Source organism: Mycteria americana, chromosome 3 (assembly GCF_035582795.1).
Source record: "Mycteria americana isolate JAX WOST 10 ecotype Jacksonville Zoo and Gardens chromosome 3, USCA_MyAme_1.0, whole genome shotgun sequence".
Classification (NCBI taxonomy): domain Eukaryota; kingdom Metazoa; phylum Chordata; class Aves; order Ciconiiformes; family Ciconiidae; genus Mycteria; species Mycteria americana.
Window position 1 is genome coordinate 132,443,711 of NC_134367.1, and position 18,491 is coordinate 132,462,201.

Here is an 18,491-nt window from a genome sequence, read left to right on the forward strand (position 1 = left end):
AATAGCTTTTGATTTGAAAACACAGACTAAATGCCCTGATCTGGAAAGGACTGCAGTGGCGCTTCGCCTGTTCTTTCTGGCCACCTTGCTGGTTCTTCAAAGCCCTTCACGTTGTTTCTACAATCTAATTTCTTCTACATGCAGAAGTAGTTTTTCTTTTGTATTGTCTTGGGGCAGCTTCCAGCACTTTTGTTGTTCCTCTGTGCATTACATTACCTGTATACAATAGAGTGTTTTCTGACTGCATCTTATTCTCACATTTTTTTAAAGTTAGTCTAAAACTGACTAGTCCTAGGCATTAAAAGAGTGACTGTCAACTAGGGCTGCGTAGCCAGCCACACAGCTCTTCGGCATCCTCCGTAGTACCCTCTCTCCATTTTCACCATAATTTCTCTTGTGGTTGAATTTTGAACTTGGTTGTTTAAATAGTATGTCATACAGCTCAAGTCATTAACTCACCTCCTGCCCCATAATTAAATGTGATGATAAGACTCTATGGCCAACCTGAGTTACTTAAAACCTATGGGGAAGTTTTTTAGAAACAGTAGAACATTTAGAAGAAGTTAGCAGTATTTTGCATTATTGCATTAACTTGCCTTTTTGTGAAGGAGTCGCTTACGTTTTCGGTTTTGCTTCTTCCCCTCCCCACTCAGCCCCCACCCCCACTTTATGAGTTAAAAAAAAAAAAAAAAAGCAGATTTCATAAACATGCACCAGAATTTTAATTTACTCCTTTGGGGAAACGGAGAGACATCACAGCGTGCACTCTGGCTGAGCTATGCAATGAAAGGGGAATCCATTCCCCCTACTGAGAGGTCACTTCCAGGGAAAAAAATGTTATTTTAAATGCTGACTTAATCATCTGCTTTTGGGGATCAAATTTTCCTGAAACGGCTGTGTGCCCACGACAATGCTGCGTGAGCAGACAGCGGTGGGTACGTACTGCTGTACCTGTTGCAGGCTGTGCGCTTGAAAGAGTATTTTAATTTAATGGATTTTAAGCCACATTATTCAAAGATCAACAAAAGGCATACTGTGTTATATGAATAAAAGATTTCCTCTGGATACTTGTTAACCCTACAATGCCTAGCTAATGTAATTGAAGTGCAACCACCTGGCAGGGAGATTTCACAGTCAGCTGCCAAGGAGGGCCGGGCCCGGAGTACCAGGTGTTGTGCTGTGCCTGCCTGATTGTCGCAGAGCAGTGAACAGCATGAGCGCACCGGGCGGCTGGGGCGAGGAGCGGGGACGGCTGCCGGGCAGGGACCCCGCTCCCGGGGCTCCCCGGTGGGCTCAGGTAGAGCGGGAGTTATGGGGGCTCGTACGGAACGAAAAGGGGGCAGCGCGAAGGTACTGGCTTGAAATTAAGCCCCCACAAAGCTCTCATGGCCTCGCGGTTCACAAAATCAGACCTGAGGAGATGTTTTTCTATGTGTTGTGTCTAGACTCAGAGCCCCGTGCCCAGGAGATTCCTTGCTCAGTCCCCAGGTCTGCTCTGCTTTGGAATACCTACAACAGTCGTGAATATGCCAAATGATAATTTTAAACCTCCCCCTCTCTTTATTTTATTATTTTTTTAATTTAAAGCTGGGACATCCCCACGGATTTCTTGGTGGTCTTTTTCTAATTTGTTCTTCGTTCCTATCCTGTGATGTAGAGCAGTTTCCCAGCCTGTATCACTGCAGCAACAAGTACATTTAGTGTTGAGCATCTTGCAAATGGTGTCACTCGTAATGGATGTGATAATAAGCCCCCTGGTTACCTATCCCTGATTGTAATGAATGTAAATTATCAAGTATAATAGACCTGAAACTGAGGCATTTAGTGTTAGTCCCAGAAATAATGAAAAGATCTGCAATAAACTAGAAGGGGCGAAATTATTTTGTGTAATTGTATTTTGTTCTGGTTGTAGCTGCCTGATCCTTACACTCTTATCAAACTGACAGTGATGGTTTATTAACCTTTAGTAGGTGAAAAAATATGATTATAAATTCATCTGAAAAGATTTTCCCGTAACCAAAGAGTGAGAATTTGAAGCAGAGATTGCTAGTCCATCGGTTATATCCAAGGCACAAAGGTAACCTTTGTACATGTGCGACGGGAGGCGAAATCCCATACCGGTAAATTCTAGGAATCCCGTATGTCTGTGTGCTGCTCATCAGCAACTCAGCGTGGCCGGTCTCACGCGCACACAAAGCCCTTTGGCCGTGGGACAGGATGTGCTCTTAGAAATCAGTGCCGTTGCACTTGTTCCGGGGGGTGGGGGGTGGGAATCACACGTGATTAAAGGTATTTCAATTTTTTTTTTTTTTAGACTATGTGTTAAGATCCTTTATGGTATATTCTCTATCAAGAATAAATAATAAATATTCGTAAATACTTATAACTGCTTCACAGTTTGTAAAATCTTGTATTTTCAGAGAAATTAAGCTTTCCAAGGATTTACATTTGGAAAACATTTAATTTTGAAGAGCTGGAAACATCACTATTGAATATCAAGAAATCAAATATATTTGTGCAAGTGATACACTGAGTATTACATTCTTATAAGCAATGGAGTAGTTCATTCATTACCTCTCATCAGGCTTACAGTACTTCTATGCCTTACATGAAGGAGTAAGATTCTCCCATCAACAAGATGTGTGTGTGATGCAGGTCGGTTTAGCAGACGGCTTGCTACTCTCACTGTGGGCAAAAAGATTGATTCAAAACTAACTGAATTACAATTTTTCTTTTGATTTATTTAAAATCAAGAAAGGCCTTTCCTTTTGTTCACATCCATGTAGATAACAACGGTTTCCTGACTTGTCCTTGGCACATATGCACCATTTAAATAACACTTGTAGCGTCTTGCTCAGAAACTTGAAACACAGAGTTTTACCAGCAAATTTGTAGATTAATATAATTTCAGCTGATTCATGAGTCTGCAATCGCCAGCCCATCCTCCCTGCCCCTGAAAGTTATGTATGCAAATACACAATTAAGTGTGGACTCTTCCCTGTTTAACACAGATTTCCTAGGTAATTTTATCATCATCTCATCTCACCGTTCTGCAGGGCTGCACATTTAGCTATCCGGTAAATTAGTAAGCAGCTTAGAGCGTTGTGGCAAGAGTGTGTTATACATTAATCACGCCCGGGCGTGCGTTGGTTTCGCGGCAAGGAGCATCGTGGTTTCACAGAACCGCAGTCAGTAGTGTAGGTGTTTCCCGGGTAAGGCAATTTCAATGCTGCTTTAGAGAAAAGGCCAGCCAGTTTATGGGGAAAGGTTCTGTGCTTTTGGAAGGTGCTTTGGATCAAGATTGCTTGAAGGCATCCTCTCGTTTTGCATGGTCTGGCGGGGGTCTGCGGGGTGCGGTTTGGGTGGGGTGGCACGGCACAGGCTCTGTCCTCAGCACCCCCCGCCCGTGGGGACCCCGGCTGCCGCCCGGCTGCCACAAGGGTTGGTGTGCTCTACCTCGGGTGATGTGTTGGCGTGTAGCTAGGTGAACCAGATTCCTCTCTTCAGTTGTCAACTATTTTGCAAGTGTTTTCCTGCCTTTGCACTGCTTGTCATCTTTAAGCTGTCAGTAATTATCCCTTTTTCACTTCCAAAGCGTCCAGATTTCTGAAGTGAACGTGCAGGGAAGTATTTTGATAATTTCTGCTTGCTTCCCCTTATCATTTCAATGTAATGTTGGGGCAAAAGTTGACTTCTGATTTACTGTAGCAAAATTATCTTGCAAGTTACTTAATTGTCTTGTAAGTTGATGAACAGTTCTCAATAATTTTGAATTATGAATCTGTCATTATCTCCCTCTTCCCCTGTCCCTGTTTAATTTTCAAAGCTGAGAATGACTTAGGTTATTGCTGGTACATTCAGTTTTTGAATGGTTTTGAGTATGCCATTATCCTGGGAGATTCTTAACTGTATATTCACTTTGATACTGCTGTGATGGAGCTTGAAAATACGGACTCTGAGGAAATGCAGTGACCCGTACCCTTTCTCAAGGTGCCCTATATAATGGAGTGGGCTGAGGAGTAGAGCTGATGTGGCATTTGGATTTTTTAAGAGGCGGTGTACCAGTTTGGTGACATTTCTGACTTTAGGTAAATATGCTTGCGTTTGGAGAATGTGATGGCAATAAGTGTAGTAATGTTAAAATATACTGAGAAGGGTATACATGCACACGTGTTTAAACACGTGTGCCTGTAAGTCTATACATATATATTTGTGTGTTTGTGTATTTTCATATGTGCAATGACCGAAGTATAACAACACATTTTCAAAAACTTTTGTAAGCCTCTTTGTTACGGTCTTTATAGGCTATCTTTTTTTTTTATTATAAAATTTTAAGATATGAGTGACTACAGATAGCACTTTGTCATCAATTGATATCATTAATAAAATAAACTCCCAGACCTTGCAGGCAAGTCTGTGCCTTTCCTAAAAATGTGAGTAAAAGAGAGGAAGATGTGGTCTAGCTAGCTGAGTATCCCCCCACTAGCAGCTCCTTTGCATTTATGGGGAGAGAATGGCAGCCTGGACTGTGCTCGGTGCAGGCTGCGCTCACTGCAGAGCATCCCCGCGAGGAGGTCCCCTGCCTGCCCAGGCTCCACCAGCTTGGGATTTGGAGGGTCGCAGGATCCCTCTGAGCTCCACCTGGAATTTCATCACAGGGAGGCAGTGCGGATCCTGGCCGAGTGGCTAGCTGTGCTCCCAACAGGGGTTCTTGCTTAATAAGCAGGCAGCTGCATTCTGTATCAGCGTTATTTTTGAGTGCCCTGAGGGTAAAGGTACACGTATAGGACATTACAGCAATCTAATCATGAGGTACAGAGGCATAACTCACTGAAACAAGGTCCACAGGAAAGAGAAAAGATTCTCTCCCTCCCTCCTACGTAGACTTGAAAAGTAATTGCTGCGGCTGCGTAAACCTCCGGGAACAGCCCAGCATTTAACAAGAAGGTGCAAGGCTTTCACTTACTTAACCATGCTGCCGCCTTTATTTTCTGGTTACGGCTCCAAGTAAACATTCCGCTATCTGCTGCGTGTGTTTTAGGACCAAATCGTATTATCTGACTTGTCCAGAGGAAGTTGCAGCCATATAGGAGAGCCATGTGATAAACAGCTCTTCTAATTCCTGCCTGCCTGCCTCACTTATCTCCATCAAGACTATTAATATTTCCAGCATGTAAGCAGTTTCCAACAGCTGTCAAATGCAAACAATAAGCTACCAGAAAAACTGTTTCTGCTTCTCCCCCGAACTTCATTCCCCAGTTAATACATGTATATGGCCCACAGCTAAAGATGCTGACGTCCAAGACTAACCAAAGGTTTGGATATTCTGCAGTCTGCTACTGCTACCAAAAATGGATGCTTTATCCTGTGAGAGAGAGAGAATTTCTAGCTTTGCAAAAATGAAATGAGTTCTAGTTAAGATTTTAAAACTACAGAATTCCTATTCATTAAAAAAAAAAAATCCTCATTAAAGTCAGTTTTATGTTTCTAAAACATATCAGTTAGCAGAAGTGTTTTAAAAATATCCATGTACGTTTTTTTACATTATTAAAACAGAGACAGGAAATCTGTTAAGGAAAAAAAAAATTGAGACCTGAGTTATTCTCTAGTTCCTTAACCACAGAATCATCCTGTGTAACGTCTAAATACATTTTTCAGTCTCTCTGTACCTACGACCTCTGTAAAATGAAGATAATAATACTCCCCATCTGTATGGTTTTCTCTTTTCTTAAGGGTAAAATGTTTTGATATAGCTATCCTGCTTTGGAAACTAAAAAAAATTAATAGCATGGATGCAAGGTGCACCATACAAAATAGGTGAAGTGCCAGAGCATTCCTCAGCATATTCAGTTTATTTGTGTGCATATAGCATATTTGTTTCTCACTTAGCATGTTCTGGTCCTTTAGTTTCCATTAGGTCATCCAACCTACCCATGAGGGTCTCGCACTTGGAATACGCTGAATAATACCCACGTGGCTTGGCCATCTGTAAGCGGTGAATGAATCACAAACACCGGTGGACAATGTCTTTATGTTGCACATTCAGATAAGCTATATTGTGTGACAGCACACACCAGGTCTGACTTTAATTAAATATGTGGTCCACACATGCTGCAAAAATTAGTGAGTTAACAATTTTCTCCTTAACCTGACCCGCACGGTGCAATCTGTAGGCTCCAAGAGAGCACCCACCTTAAGCAGAAGGCAGATGCACAGTATGTATGAACCCCGCCAGTAATGGCTTGTGCCTTTTGGGTTTGTAGCTCCAAAACACTGCTGTCTCCTAAACAGTCTCTTCTCCGAAGGGTTCAGTCACTCGGGCACTTTTTTCCCTGAAGAATGAGAATTACAAATGCTGACCACCCAGTGCAAATGCGCCTGGTTTTTTCTCCACAAAGTTTTGGGGAGGCTTTTAATGCAGTACAGCATCTGTCTTCATAAGCCGTTGTTTCTGCAACCACTTGAATGATACCTCTGAAGTGATTGCATGTTGGGGAAGGACATCGATTCACAGTCTTGCATCTGGCTTTGTATTAGTCGGTCTTTACTGCTGTTATTACAGGGTTGAGGTTTTCAAAAGTTCCCAAGATTTGCCTGATAAAAGCTGTCAGGAGTTTTACCATCCCTCCCAAAGGGTAGTGCAGGCGACTTTTAACGCTTCTGAAAATCCCGCTGCTGCTGTTCACAAACAAAAAATTATTAGAATACTGTTTTAGTGGAAAAATACTCAAGCTTTCAAAAGAAGCCTCCCCTTCCCTGTAATGCACATATGCTGTAACAAAGAGGATAATAAAAGTAAAAGGGGATAGTATTGCTGGTATGTGGCTAACAATAGTAGACCAAGGATAGTATATTATCCCTGTGTGTTCAAGCAGCCAATTTGAAGGAACTGGAAGGCCTAAGTAGATGACAAATAATTGAACCTTTGTACCTTTGCCCTTTTTCTAAGATGTCCAAAAGTAACAGCTCATTAGTGGAATTACTGAAATAGGTGCATTTTGTTAGTGTTTGAATAAAATTAAGACTGCAACAAAGCACAGGGGAAGCATTGCTCGGTAACATGTGACCTTTCCTCCAGTTATTTATCCCTTCATGATCACCCCGTTTGTGGAACAAGCCAGATAATTGCAGAACATGAGCATCGGCAGCTGTACATACACGGATAAAATGGGACAGCTACGGTGTTATAATGATCTCTGAAAGTACGACCCAGGGATTTGTCTTCTGCGGTCATCAGACAGCTTTCCTTCTAGACCTGTACGGCGAAGGCTCTGCATGAGGGCAGCTCCCTTTCATAAGCTCCCGCTCAGAGCATAGGCAAAGGCAAGACGTGGCCAGGCTCTGCTCTTAATGAGGTTCTTCTGAAGGTCCATCTCTTCCTGCAGCCTGCGCTGCCTCAGGAGACCAGCAGATCTTCCCAACCCTCTGCTCTCCGGGCCTTTCCCACCCATCTTTAATTTTGCAGTCTCCAGGTTATTTCCCTGGGTGAATAAGTACTTTGCTGGAGAAGACGGCCAGAAGATAACTCGCCCCACCACCCTCAGGAGAGAGGACCTCTACACCTCTCTGCCCTGGGGCACTGGGATGGTGACTTTCAATTAGACCTGAGCAGCTTCTGTCCCTTTAGGATATCTCTCAGGATCGGATAGGGAACTATATGCATGCTTCTAGAGAAAATATATATTGGGGGAATCATGCCCCACTAATTTGCTGGCCAAAAACGTGTGTGACTGAAGTCACGACAGTTCTTGCAATACAGAACTCTTTCAGAAATAGCTTCTTGGTGGTTAAATCTTTGTGTGCCCTGCAGAATGATTTATCAGTTAGGGCTTCTGCTGCACTAACTGATAACAGGCAATTATGTCATCATTTTAATAAATTGAAATATTTTAATCAAATCCTTATCAGTATGGTGAGGCATGGAGTACAGCTGCTAAATGGACCTTGGATACGCAGAGGGCTGACTGTACAATGCAAAACGTACAATGCCATTTTTCTAGGCACATGTGTGTTTGGTAGTTTTGCCACTGGTTTGTGCACCACTGTAGTGTCTCATTTCTGCTATATTAGGAAGGACCTCAATGAGGACAAAGCTAATAAAGGAGATGAGGTACATTTCTAACTTTTTTTTTTTTAACAGAGCAGGTATCGTACAAACAGGAATACCTGATAGGAGATCATCACAAGTACTCTACGTTAGAATAAAAAAAGCTTCAGATAGGGATAAGCATGAGTGCTATTAAAGTACAGAATTGTATTATATCAGGAAAGTAACCCATTGCTCCTTCACTCCTACTACAAAATCATCGGTCTGTAATGGTACGATGTATCTGCTCCCAGGGGCTTCCCCGCAAGGAGGAGGAGTAGTAAATTAAGAGGAAAGCTTGTTTTCTGCCTTATTCATAATAAATGCAAAATTCTTCCCTGAAGCACTTGGCATGACTAATGTGCCACATATTCTTGATATCCCAGAGCGGCAGGCGAGTGCTTCTGCCAGACTGGTGGTTCACAGCACACCTTGGGCAACGTGCTACCTAACAAGCAGTGGGAGCCAAGAGCAAGCACCAAAGCGGGGCTCCGCGCAGAAGAGCATGAGCTGGAGCTTTTTGCCTCGGGGCACCTTCAGTATGATTTTGCTGTTACGTTACTTGATTTCCATGGAGATGGTTTGAAACCATGTGAAACACGTTTTTGTTGTGGTTTTGTTTCACTTTCCTCTTTAAAGCAATTAATGGCGACTGTCTGTGAGGAAACAAATGTATTGCACAGTGCATGTTGGAAAATGCTGTAGCAGTCTGCCATGTTACTTGAAGCAATTACACATTATTTTTTATTCTGTGTCATGGCGGTATCTGAAGCCCCATCAGTCAGGGCTGAGATTCTTTTGTAATCCTGTGCAAAGACCCAGGTCCCGCTCGGGGGGAGGGAGGTGGCAGAGCTCCAGACATGGTGCCGAGGCACTGGGCAAATGCTCCACAAAGAAATCCATTTGAAAACCCCTCTGTACCTGTCGGTTTCAGTGAGAGTCACATCTCTGGTACAGCAGGGTGTTCTGGGTCCCAGCCATCCCCCATGACTGGAAATCCCCCCTCGAGTCCCCCCAGCACAGGAGTAAAAGAGGGCTGCCTGTCGGTGCAGTTCTGCGCTGAGGGGTGGCAGAGCAGAGGAAAATTATGCTGCAGAGAGGATGAGCTCTTGGTTTTGGCAGCAGAGGATCATCTGCCCATTCTGGATAAGGAGGAGGAACAGCAGCCCTGGCACTAGCCGGCCCCACTCCGCCAAGGGAGCGTCGAGCCCTGCCTCCCCCCGCTGCACCGCAGACAGATGGCCTTCTCGGGGGCTGACCACGGGGCAAGGGAGCCAGTCGCGCTCCCCTCTCGCACAAAACCGTTGGTTTGAGTTGGACAGTTGCAGAGAGTCAGCCTCGTCTGATACGCATCTTACGTGTTACATTGACCAATTTAAGACATGCAGTCACTCTGAAAAGTTTTAATCTCAGATGCTTTGGTTTAAAAAAAGCACATAAATCTGCAGTTGTTGACAGGTATAGTTTAATTGCACCTGTTCAATGAAGGATATATATTACTAAAATTCCCCCAAAAGTTTTCAGTTAAATTTATGCAGTAGTGACTGTCACTAGACCATAAATGATGGCAAGCCCAATCAAGCATATTGAGTTTCACACTGAAATTGCCTATCACAACATTTTAAAAGCACAGTAACTGTCCTGTTCAGAGTTTAAGGAGGACAATTAGGTGCATAAAGGTCATCTACCGATACATTTACGTTAACCTCAATTTTATGGTCCCTGCTTTATTCTACTTTGGTAAGTCCCAAACATTTATGTTCTTGTTTGTTTTCAAAACCGCTATCGTGGTGTCAGGAGCAAATCCTTTTTGTGGAACCATCTTTGGTTCTTATGTTACAAATTGGGAGGATACTGAAATACGTGTAGTGGTCAGAAATGACTTATCAGCAGTTCTTTGGTACTGAAACCTTGAAAGGGCAGTCAGTAAAACAAAAGTTCACCACAGTCCTGTATTTCCTCTGCCTTAGAGTCTGTCAAGCCTGCCTAAGGAATCAGCTATTTGCAAAACAGGTTTTCCTTCTCTTGTCCACACACTACCTGTGTGATCACCTGTGTAAGCCCTGGTGAGGCTGGAAAGCTCTAGCATAGATTTGGGAAACGTGCTTTCTTGCATTGAACAATAAGTTCAAAGATTCTCTCTTTCTTCAAGTCTCCCTAGTTGGATGGAAGAAGGAATTGGCACGTGAAAATGCAGACAGCCTTGATGTCTGATGGGCTGGAAAGAGCTGTCTACCTCTATACTTTCAGCTTCTTCACTGGCCAGATGCCCCGACAGCCCTTCTCAGGGTGGGTTTCACATCACAGATGGGAATTGCCATAGGTTCATGCCAATAGCCCGCATTAACTTCCTTGGCAGTCCCTCTGGAGCCGGAGGAACAGTCGTTTTAGTGTGTGCTCTCCATGGGCCTGAGCGGTTGGGTTCCAGTCCCGGGACTAGAGCCCCTTGGCATTGGTACGCTACAGACAACGAGCTGTGGAGAATAGCCGGTCAACAAAATACACAGTTGTTTCTGTATATTGGTGAGAGTAAATCTTGCCAAAATGTTTTTATTTTCTAAAAATAGTGTGGGGAAGGAATTGCTGGCTATTACCATCAGCAGTGATGGGTAGCTGATGTTTTTGCTCGAGGTCAGCACAGAGTTAAGGTTAATAAGCAAAAGTTCTAAATTTTCAGGATCTGTTTGAATAATCGTCATCTGTATTCTCCCTGTTTCTAAATACGTAGTTATTTATGGTTTAATGTTGTGTGCATGTGTAGAGAGGGAAACGTTGGACAGATCTTGACCCCAGGATGGCTCAGTTCACCTGCAGAACCCAGATGACGATGACTTTGAAGGCTTTTCAAAGTCTTTACATTTTAAACCATGTGTCTGAAACTCACTCTACGTTGTAGAGGTTAAATGTGGAAGTGATGCTTGTAGGTCAGAGCCGTGCATGGGCTGATGCCTGCCTCTGTGGTGGATTTTCAAAAATTATACCTTTTGTCTTCTTCTAGATTCTCCATCTGGAAGTGTGTTTCACCACAGAACTTTACAGATCATCCTACTGCTTGCAATGAGATGACGTGGTTTATAGCAAATAGTAAATCTCAGCATTTTAATGGTTTTTTTTCAAACAGCTTACATTGTATGGTTGAACTATTAAAATAATTGATAAACTGATAAGACAGTTATAAAAGCTCATAATATTCCAATACTGATATTTGTTTGCTGTATTCAAATTGGGGCTAAATTCCTGCTCTCCCACAGTTCTATATATTCACGGTCAATAACTCGCACCTTGTCATGGTTCTCTACGTCATTTAATATATTAAATAAACAAAAATGTCTGTGCTCATTGAAAGCATTTTTCTCTGGAGTTTTGCCTTGGTAGAAGCGAAATGTACAATAATGCAGTCATTGAAGAGGTGGGTCAAATTGCCATACATATTAAAAGAGGCTGCTTTTGATCAGCTCCTTTGAATGTCTAGTATAACTCCATTTATCTGAAGATCTCAGGGGACGCCCAAAACCTTCAGATAAATGGGGGCTTAGTTAATCAGGGAAGCCAGCTGTCCAGCTTCTTCACCGGGGTGGGGTTCAAGATCATAACCCATCCTCTCTGCAGCCAGGCCGTCTTCAGAAAGTGATTTGCATGCTTCGCTTCAGCAATCTAGCCTTGAGGCTTCTGTAGAAAAGCCAGCCAGGCACTTCAAGCTTTCTCCTGGCCCTGCTCGACCCAGAGCATAGCAATGAGCTGGGAATGGGAGTTTGCCGATACATGTGTTGCATTTTTTAAAAAGTAGTCGTTTATGTGGCACTCTGCGCTTATTGGCTTGGTCTAAATAATGCAACGAGGTTTAGCATTCGTGGGCATCTTTGTGTCGGACACGCTGTGCTGAAAGCTCACAGGAGACAGATGACACAAATTTCATATTTAAAAGATTCAGCTTAATGTTCTAACATGTGTAATTAAGTAAAATCGCATCACTGGTTCTTAAGGATGAAGGCACAGCACGTTTACAAGGGCTGCAGTTTTGACAGATCAAGTATGGCACTAGTGATTATCTGGATGAAAGCGTTCTTACGTGGTGATAAATATGAAGCTTCTTGAGGCCGCAATTGAAAATTGCTGTTTCAGACTGCTCCTGTACAAACGGTCTTGAAATGCTGAGTCTTCTGCTCCGCCCCCCCATCTATCTCATATTATTCTTCTTTGGGTATGTTATGTTCTCTTGGATCCTCAAAATACATTACGTGGGACTCCGGGGTGTCTGACAGATGACTGACGTAGTGATGCCTGCAGAAGCTTCTGACATAAACACAATTAAGTAGCAAAACGGTGGCTTTGTTTGCATACGAGAAGCGCAACTTGAGTAAGTTACAGAACAAAGATTTTGTGTGAGAGATCAGATGGTATTCGTGACGTCATGCTGCTTTCTTGACCTATATTTACAGGCTGGAGGTATTTTTCAGAGGGTTCTTTACAGCTTCTTTATTATGTTCCTCATGCCTCTGTTAAAATTCCTGAACTTTGGTAGAACTTTAGTTGACTTTTTTTTTTTTTAAATGAATCCGAACTGTTTTCCCTAATATGTGTATGTATTAAAATAGAGATAGCAGAGAGTTTAGTTTAAGTTCCTGCAGTGACTGAACGCTTTTTAGATTAGGCTGTAGGTGAAAATTAGCACGAGCATCTCGCTCGCTGCCCGTATGGCAGGAGCCACTGTGCTGTCTGGTGCGCCCGGTAGCCGTGCTTGGGGAGCCTGGGAGAGACATAAGGAGGGCGCTGAGCTGAGAAGGGTGGTGGTGAAGCGGAGCTGGTTTATGCGGCGGTCTTCCTCGCCGAGTCTGTGGTATCTGCACCTACTGCTTTCAGCTTTTTAATCTGTAAGAGCGGCACTGAATCGGGATCTTCCTCGTACGCCTCTAAAGCTGCTGATCGATCTGCACAGCTCTCTGGACCTTGGTTTAAGCTCAGCTCAGTATGTTATTTTTCAGATGCCTCTCCTGTAGCTGCCCAGCTGTTTGGCTGAGTGGTTTTTTTCCAGTCTTTTGTGTGGTTAGGGGCATCTTCCACCTCATAAATAAGGATTTTACGAGATGTAAAGCTAACCTAGTCAAAATCTCTTCACTCTCTTTTTCCGTGCAATATTTAGCAAAATCGGTACAAACTGCTGGTGTGTTAGCAGTTGTTCTGCGCATTGTATGCTTATGTGTTAGATGTGCAAGGTCTTTCATTAAACAGCAGGATATTATTAGGCATAGCATGAAAAGCCTTTATAGTCTCCCTGCCTTGTTTAAAGCGGGCCGACAAGCAGACCGCAGCCTAAAAGGCTGCGCAATGAATCGAGCGCTGATGGCCGGTCCGCAGGCTCAGGTGGTCGTCAGCCGCAAGTTTAGCCGAGCCCTTTCAGTAATTTGTCACGCCTGGGTCTGTTCCCGCTGCGCCAGCACGTGCCAGCTCCGTGTCGGAGGGGCTGTTCGCCAGACGGCCGCGCAGCCCCCGCGTCCCGCTGTTAGCGGGGCCGGCGCTCGCCCGGCCATGCGCTCCGCACAGCCCTGGCAACAGCCGAGCGCGCCGCAGAATAAGCATCTTCATAATAAGAAGTGAATGGCATCCGTCAGTCCCTTTAGAATAGGGCCCAGGCGTGTGCCTCCTCTCCTAGGAAGTTTGGCAGCCTATTCATTAACAAGAGTCATCAGGAGTTCAGCCCATAATAGGGAGGCAGCCCCAAACGCAGGCGGGCTAATGCTTGCACTATCAGGAATGCGTTCTCCTGGGCTTAGGGAAAAGAGAGAGAAAAACTAAGCAAATAACGCTGTCAGCAGGTGCAAACTCTGAAATGCTATCTATTGATTTTCTTTCTTCAGGCTTCCACGGGAAGTTTATAAGAAGATTTATCACATATCAATCGTCCTCTGCTAGCATTAAAAGCAAAATTCTTTTTTTTTTTCTTTTTTCTTTTTAATTTTTTTACCACCATGCCTGTAGGAACTTGCATACAATTAAGATGTGCTTTGCTTATTCCCCTTGAGGTCGAACACTAGACCATCGTGTCCTATTTTTAAGTACCGCTTTACTCTGATTTAAAAAAAGAATACTGTTTCGGAGTGTTTTTGTTAATGTAATGAAAGTCACAAATGGCACTTCAATATTAATTAGTAATGCTTTTCAATTTTAAATACCCTCACCTGCATTATGTTGTCACTGGTGTTATTCTCGCTGCTCCTAATTTCTAAATTTAAATTGGCCTTTGCTCCCACGTAACAGTCTTGCAGAGTTAGAATGCATTTCCCCGTAACAGAAACACAATGAGGATCTGAAAACTTTTGTTTTAAATGAGGAAACGGAGAATGAGATGTCATACTGGCTCCTGCAAGCGTTAATTCATAAAGTCATACGTGAGGTTCTTCAGCCCATTGTAGATTTGTTTCAGGCGTTATCCTGTTATTGGAAGTGTATGATTCACCTTCTGAGAAAACAGAAGCTGCACACAAAAGGAAAAGATTTGCTTTCTCCGCTGTGAAAAGCTGCCGCAAGCAGGGGTCCCATTAAGACAGCTGGAAAGTTGCTTCAGCTTGTTACGCTTGTAAGTTTTATTGGTGACTGGTTTTTGATTACACATTTGAATGCTGTGTGTTCCAGGTTGCCGAGTTTTAATTAAAAGGCAATAGTCTTGATTTTAGATTGCTTTGTTGTCTGCATTATGCAGACTATAATGCATGCAAGTTGTGGGGTGTTTTTTTCCAATGTGCATCGTTTATTTAGGATACATAAGGTTACACCTTCTAGCACCTGCCTTAAATACAAACGTCACGCTTTCAGGAATTGTGTTCATTATGGTTAATTTCTTTTAAGAAGTACAGTGAACAAATAAATGGGGGGGGGGGGGGGGGGGGAGGGTCTCGTCTCCTCTGTCCTGTAGCTTGTTTCTCTAGTCTACATTTTTCTAGTCTGACAGGGTCATTGTAATAGGAATATCGTGTACCAGGAACTTTCCGTAATGCCACACAGCTTGTCTGTTGAAGTTGGGTTTCGGTTTAAAAAAGCCTGCAGTCTGGGGGTTTGTTTCTGCCCTTGGTAACTTTAGCAATCTGTCGGATCTACTGAGTCACTGCTTTTCCTTCATGAAGCTAAAGGTTTTACCCTTAATTTCAAGCCATTAAGTGTGTTCACTCCTTGCTCACGTTCAGAACTGTTAAGCAGCATTGGGCAATGTTGGTCCCCTCTTTTCCATGCCCACGTACAGCCTGGTTAGTGTTGCTTTGGATCTGAAGTGCTGGTGTTCGTGGACGTTGTGTAACAGCATTTCATTCTGCGCAGACATTTCCTTAACCTGGTCGTTGCAGTTATGAAGAGCGAGCTCTGTATCTCGAAGCAATAATCCAGAACCATAAAGAAGTAATGACATTTGAGGATTTTGCTGCTCAGGTCTTTTCTCCCTCTCCCAGCTACTCCCTCGGTGGAACTGGTGAGTCTCTGCACGTTATTCTTCTCTTTAGCACTAAGAAGCACTTGAGCAGCAGATGTACACCTGTTTTTTGTAGATAAATGCTTGCAAATTTAAGAAGACCATTCTTCCCCTGAATCAACTAATGAATATCAAAAGGAATGATGACATTCATTTTAATTTGTTTTGCATCAGAGCTATTCACTCTGCTCCTTTCTTCAGCTATCCTGTTAACCCCCGAATCTAGCAAGGTTAATGAACTTTCTCTCAGTAATGTGCTCTGGTTCATTCAGGACTGTGGGTTTCTTGCTGAGCTGGGAATATGTTGTTCAAAAGCTATGCCTGAATCGGTGCTTACTTATCGAAAAATAGTTCCTCACAGTAGAAGCCGTTGCTACTAATGCTAAATGGGGATTATGCTGCTGAGATACCAGGGTCAGGGATTAATGCAAAAGAAGTGTAAGAATGGTGTTCTGTTAGGAAATCATAGCAGCGTGCAGTATGCTAACATTTCCCTTAAATATAGATGAGGAAAATTCAGGCTTCCTTCCAACACCTGGCCTGGAACCTGTTTGGGATTTTTTTAATATGTGTATGGATATACGTACGTTGCGTGCGTGTGTATACGTATATACACACACATTAATGCTGATCGTCATTCATCAGCCCTACTGAAAGATGAAAATGTAACGCTGAACTCCGTGAATTTATTCCTTATGTGCCCCATCGAGATTTTAAGTTAGCATGCAGTCAGTAAGATATGAACTTTGCTGTTTTAACTGAGTTTAAATAAATGTCTCCTGAAAGGAAGCTTTGACTCTGAAATGCAGGTTTCTAGTACCCTCAAGATTTGTTTTTCTAGCCTCCAAAAAGTATATGGTCCCCATGTGTTGGACTCTTTAACAAAGATTCCTTAATCCCTTTTTTGCACTCGTAGGGTGAAACTGGCACTTCCTAATTATTCCCTGCTACTCTTTCGGATTGTTTAATAGATTATTTCAGACCTGTATAAATGTTGCAGGACATCTGCTCTATTTCTCTTTAGCCTGACTTGTTAGCAAATATCTTCCATCTAAACTGAAAAATTGAAGGAAGAAATTAAATTTACTAAAATAAATCACTTACAAATAAAATCAGCCGTGCATCATTGTTTAACGTTACTGGCTCCAATCCTCGAGCTTTCAGAGCTTTGTTAGGAGATAAGAGGTATATGCATGTCCTTGCATTGGTCGCCAGTAGCAGCAGGCAGAAGGCTTTGGAGATAAGCAAGCTGGCAGAAGTAAAGGGGAACCGGTGCTATTTACATAATCGCGCCTCTGCTTCCTGGAGAGGCGTCAAGAAACACAGGGATGGCCTCTATTGATCTTTGTTGAACTGGAATACTAAACAACATTAGAAAAGCTTATAACTTAAAGCTTTGATTAATGTTTTCTACATTAAAAAGTAGAACAGCTGTGAATTAAATTCTTTTATACACCCTGCCAAAAGTCTGAGACAAAAAAAAATTATCAGTTTCAATAGAAATGTAGATTTCATGCCCAGCGTTGTTAGCACTTTGAATCATTTATCTGTTGACGTATCAGCAAATAAAAATGTAGATATATTGATATATTTTAAATGTTTTGCTCTATACACAATGGTATTTCGTTTTCACGTTCTTCTCACAGCACGCAGTGCTGTACATATTATTATATACAAATGTAGTTTGACAAGCAAGGACAGATTCATTTGATAATATCGTAGTCATACTTTCCAAAGTCTGTGATATATTTTGTATGCCAAAAATATTTAAAATGTGTCCTAATATCTACTTAAGTTTCTCAGAACACTGTTAAATCATTTGTACCTGAATGCGTTTTTATGATTTCATGATTTAATTTTTTTTTAAGAGTAAAACCTGCCACAGTCAGGTCCTGATTTTCGGACTTCCCAACGTCAGAATTTATTTCCTGCTCACAAAGAAACTGGAGGCCGGTCATGACTTCTGGCATCAAAATCTTTCCTTCAGAGAGTCTCCTCACGTTACCTACTGATTTACTTGCATATTTAGTCGAATATTACCAAGAGCTGTGTCAGTCGTTGCCGTTAGGATGTATTTTCCATCAAATGCCATCCTGGCAATCAGCAAGGAGGCTGAATGTAAACCTCGCAACTCAGCCACCGTTGCCAGCCGCAGGCGGCAGCCGCCGCTCGGGCGAATCCCCGTCCCACGAGGAGGGAGCCTTGTGCGGAGCTGCGTGCGGATCACGAGCATCTGCCTCAGCCTTGCCTCTTTCCACGTTTATTGTGGTTTAGTTTGTCAGGGTACTACAAATGTACCAGCAGCATCCGGAAATAAATAAAGAACCAGCTCGGGTGCGATTTGACTAAGTTTGCAGCCATCTATTCATCCCTTTAATGATTAGAAAGGGATGAAAAACTATCCTGGAGCCGCCAGTTCCCCTGTCGGCGTGGGCACAGCCGGGGGCAAGCAGGATGGTCTTGGGCTGTGAACGGCAGCAGCTCTGTGTTTTCCAGCATGCAGCCTGGCCCCCCGTGCCGCGGGCAGTTAGACCTCCTCTAAGCTTAGAGTCACCTGGCCTATGCCTGCACATTGGCTGTCTGCTGCTTAAGAAATATGGATGGCATTTTTCTTCATGTAAAAGGGGAATTTCTATTCTGAAACAGAAAAAATGAATCACGGAGCAATAAATGAATGGAGGTGACACAGGTCTGTGTTTCCCCTTCTCAAGTAACAAGCCAGCTGATACTACTAACCCTGCCTAGCTTAGACTTTTCAGGTAAATTTAAGATTAATTCTCCTCTGATCTTATTCTTAATACCTAAAAGTAATCCTGTCATTGCTGTGTATACATGCGCACAACAGAAAGGGTCAATGAGTAAGTATGCTTTTTATTAAAACTAAAATGGTTGTTAGTAGTCAACACAGTATAAGCAGCAAATCAAGACCATTAAATGAATCAAATATGT

At 42.9% G+C, this 18,491-nt stretch overlaps 1 protein-coding gene across 3 annotated transcripts in view; it reads left to right on the forward strand.

Annotated features, from left to right (window-relative positions):
* The window catches only part of RALGAPA2 (Ral GTPase activating protein catalytic subunit alpha 2), a 134,841-nt gene that overhangs the window by 104,731 nt on the left and 11,619 nt on the right, over nucleotides 1–18,491 (forward strand). For all 3 annotated transcript variants that reach the window (XM_075497111.1, XM_075497112.1, XM_075497113.1), the window contains one exon: nucleotides 15,421–15,542. In XM_075497111.1, the coding sequence (XP_075353226.1) occupies nucleotides 15,421–15,542 (122 nt within the window). The remainder of the gene's footprint in view (nucleotides 1–15,420; nucleotides 15,543–18,491) is intronic.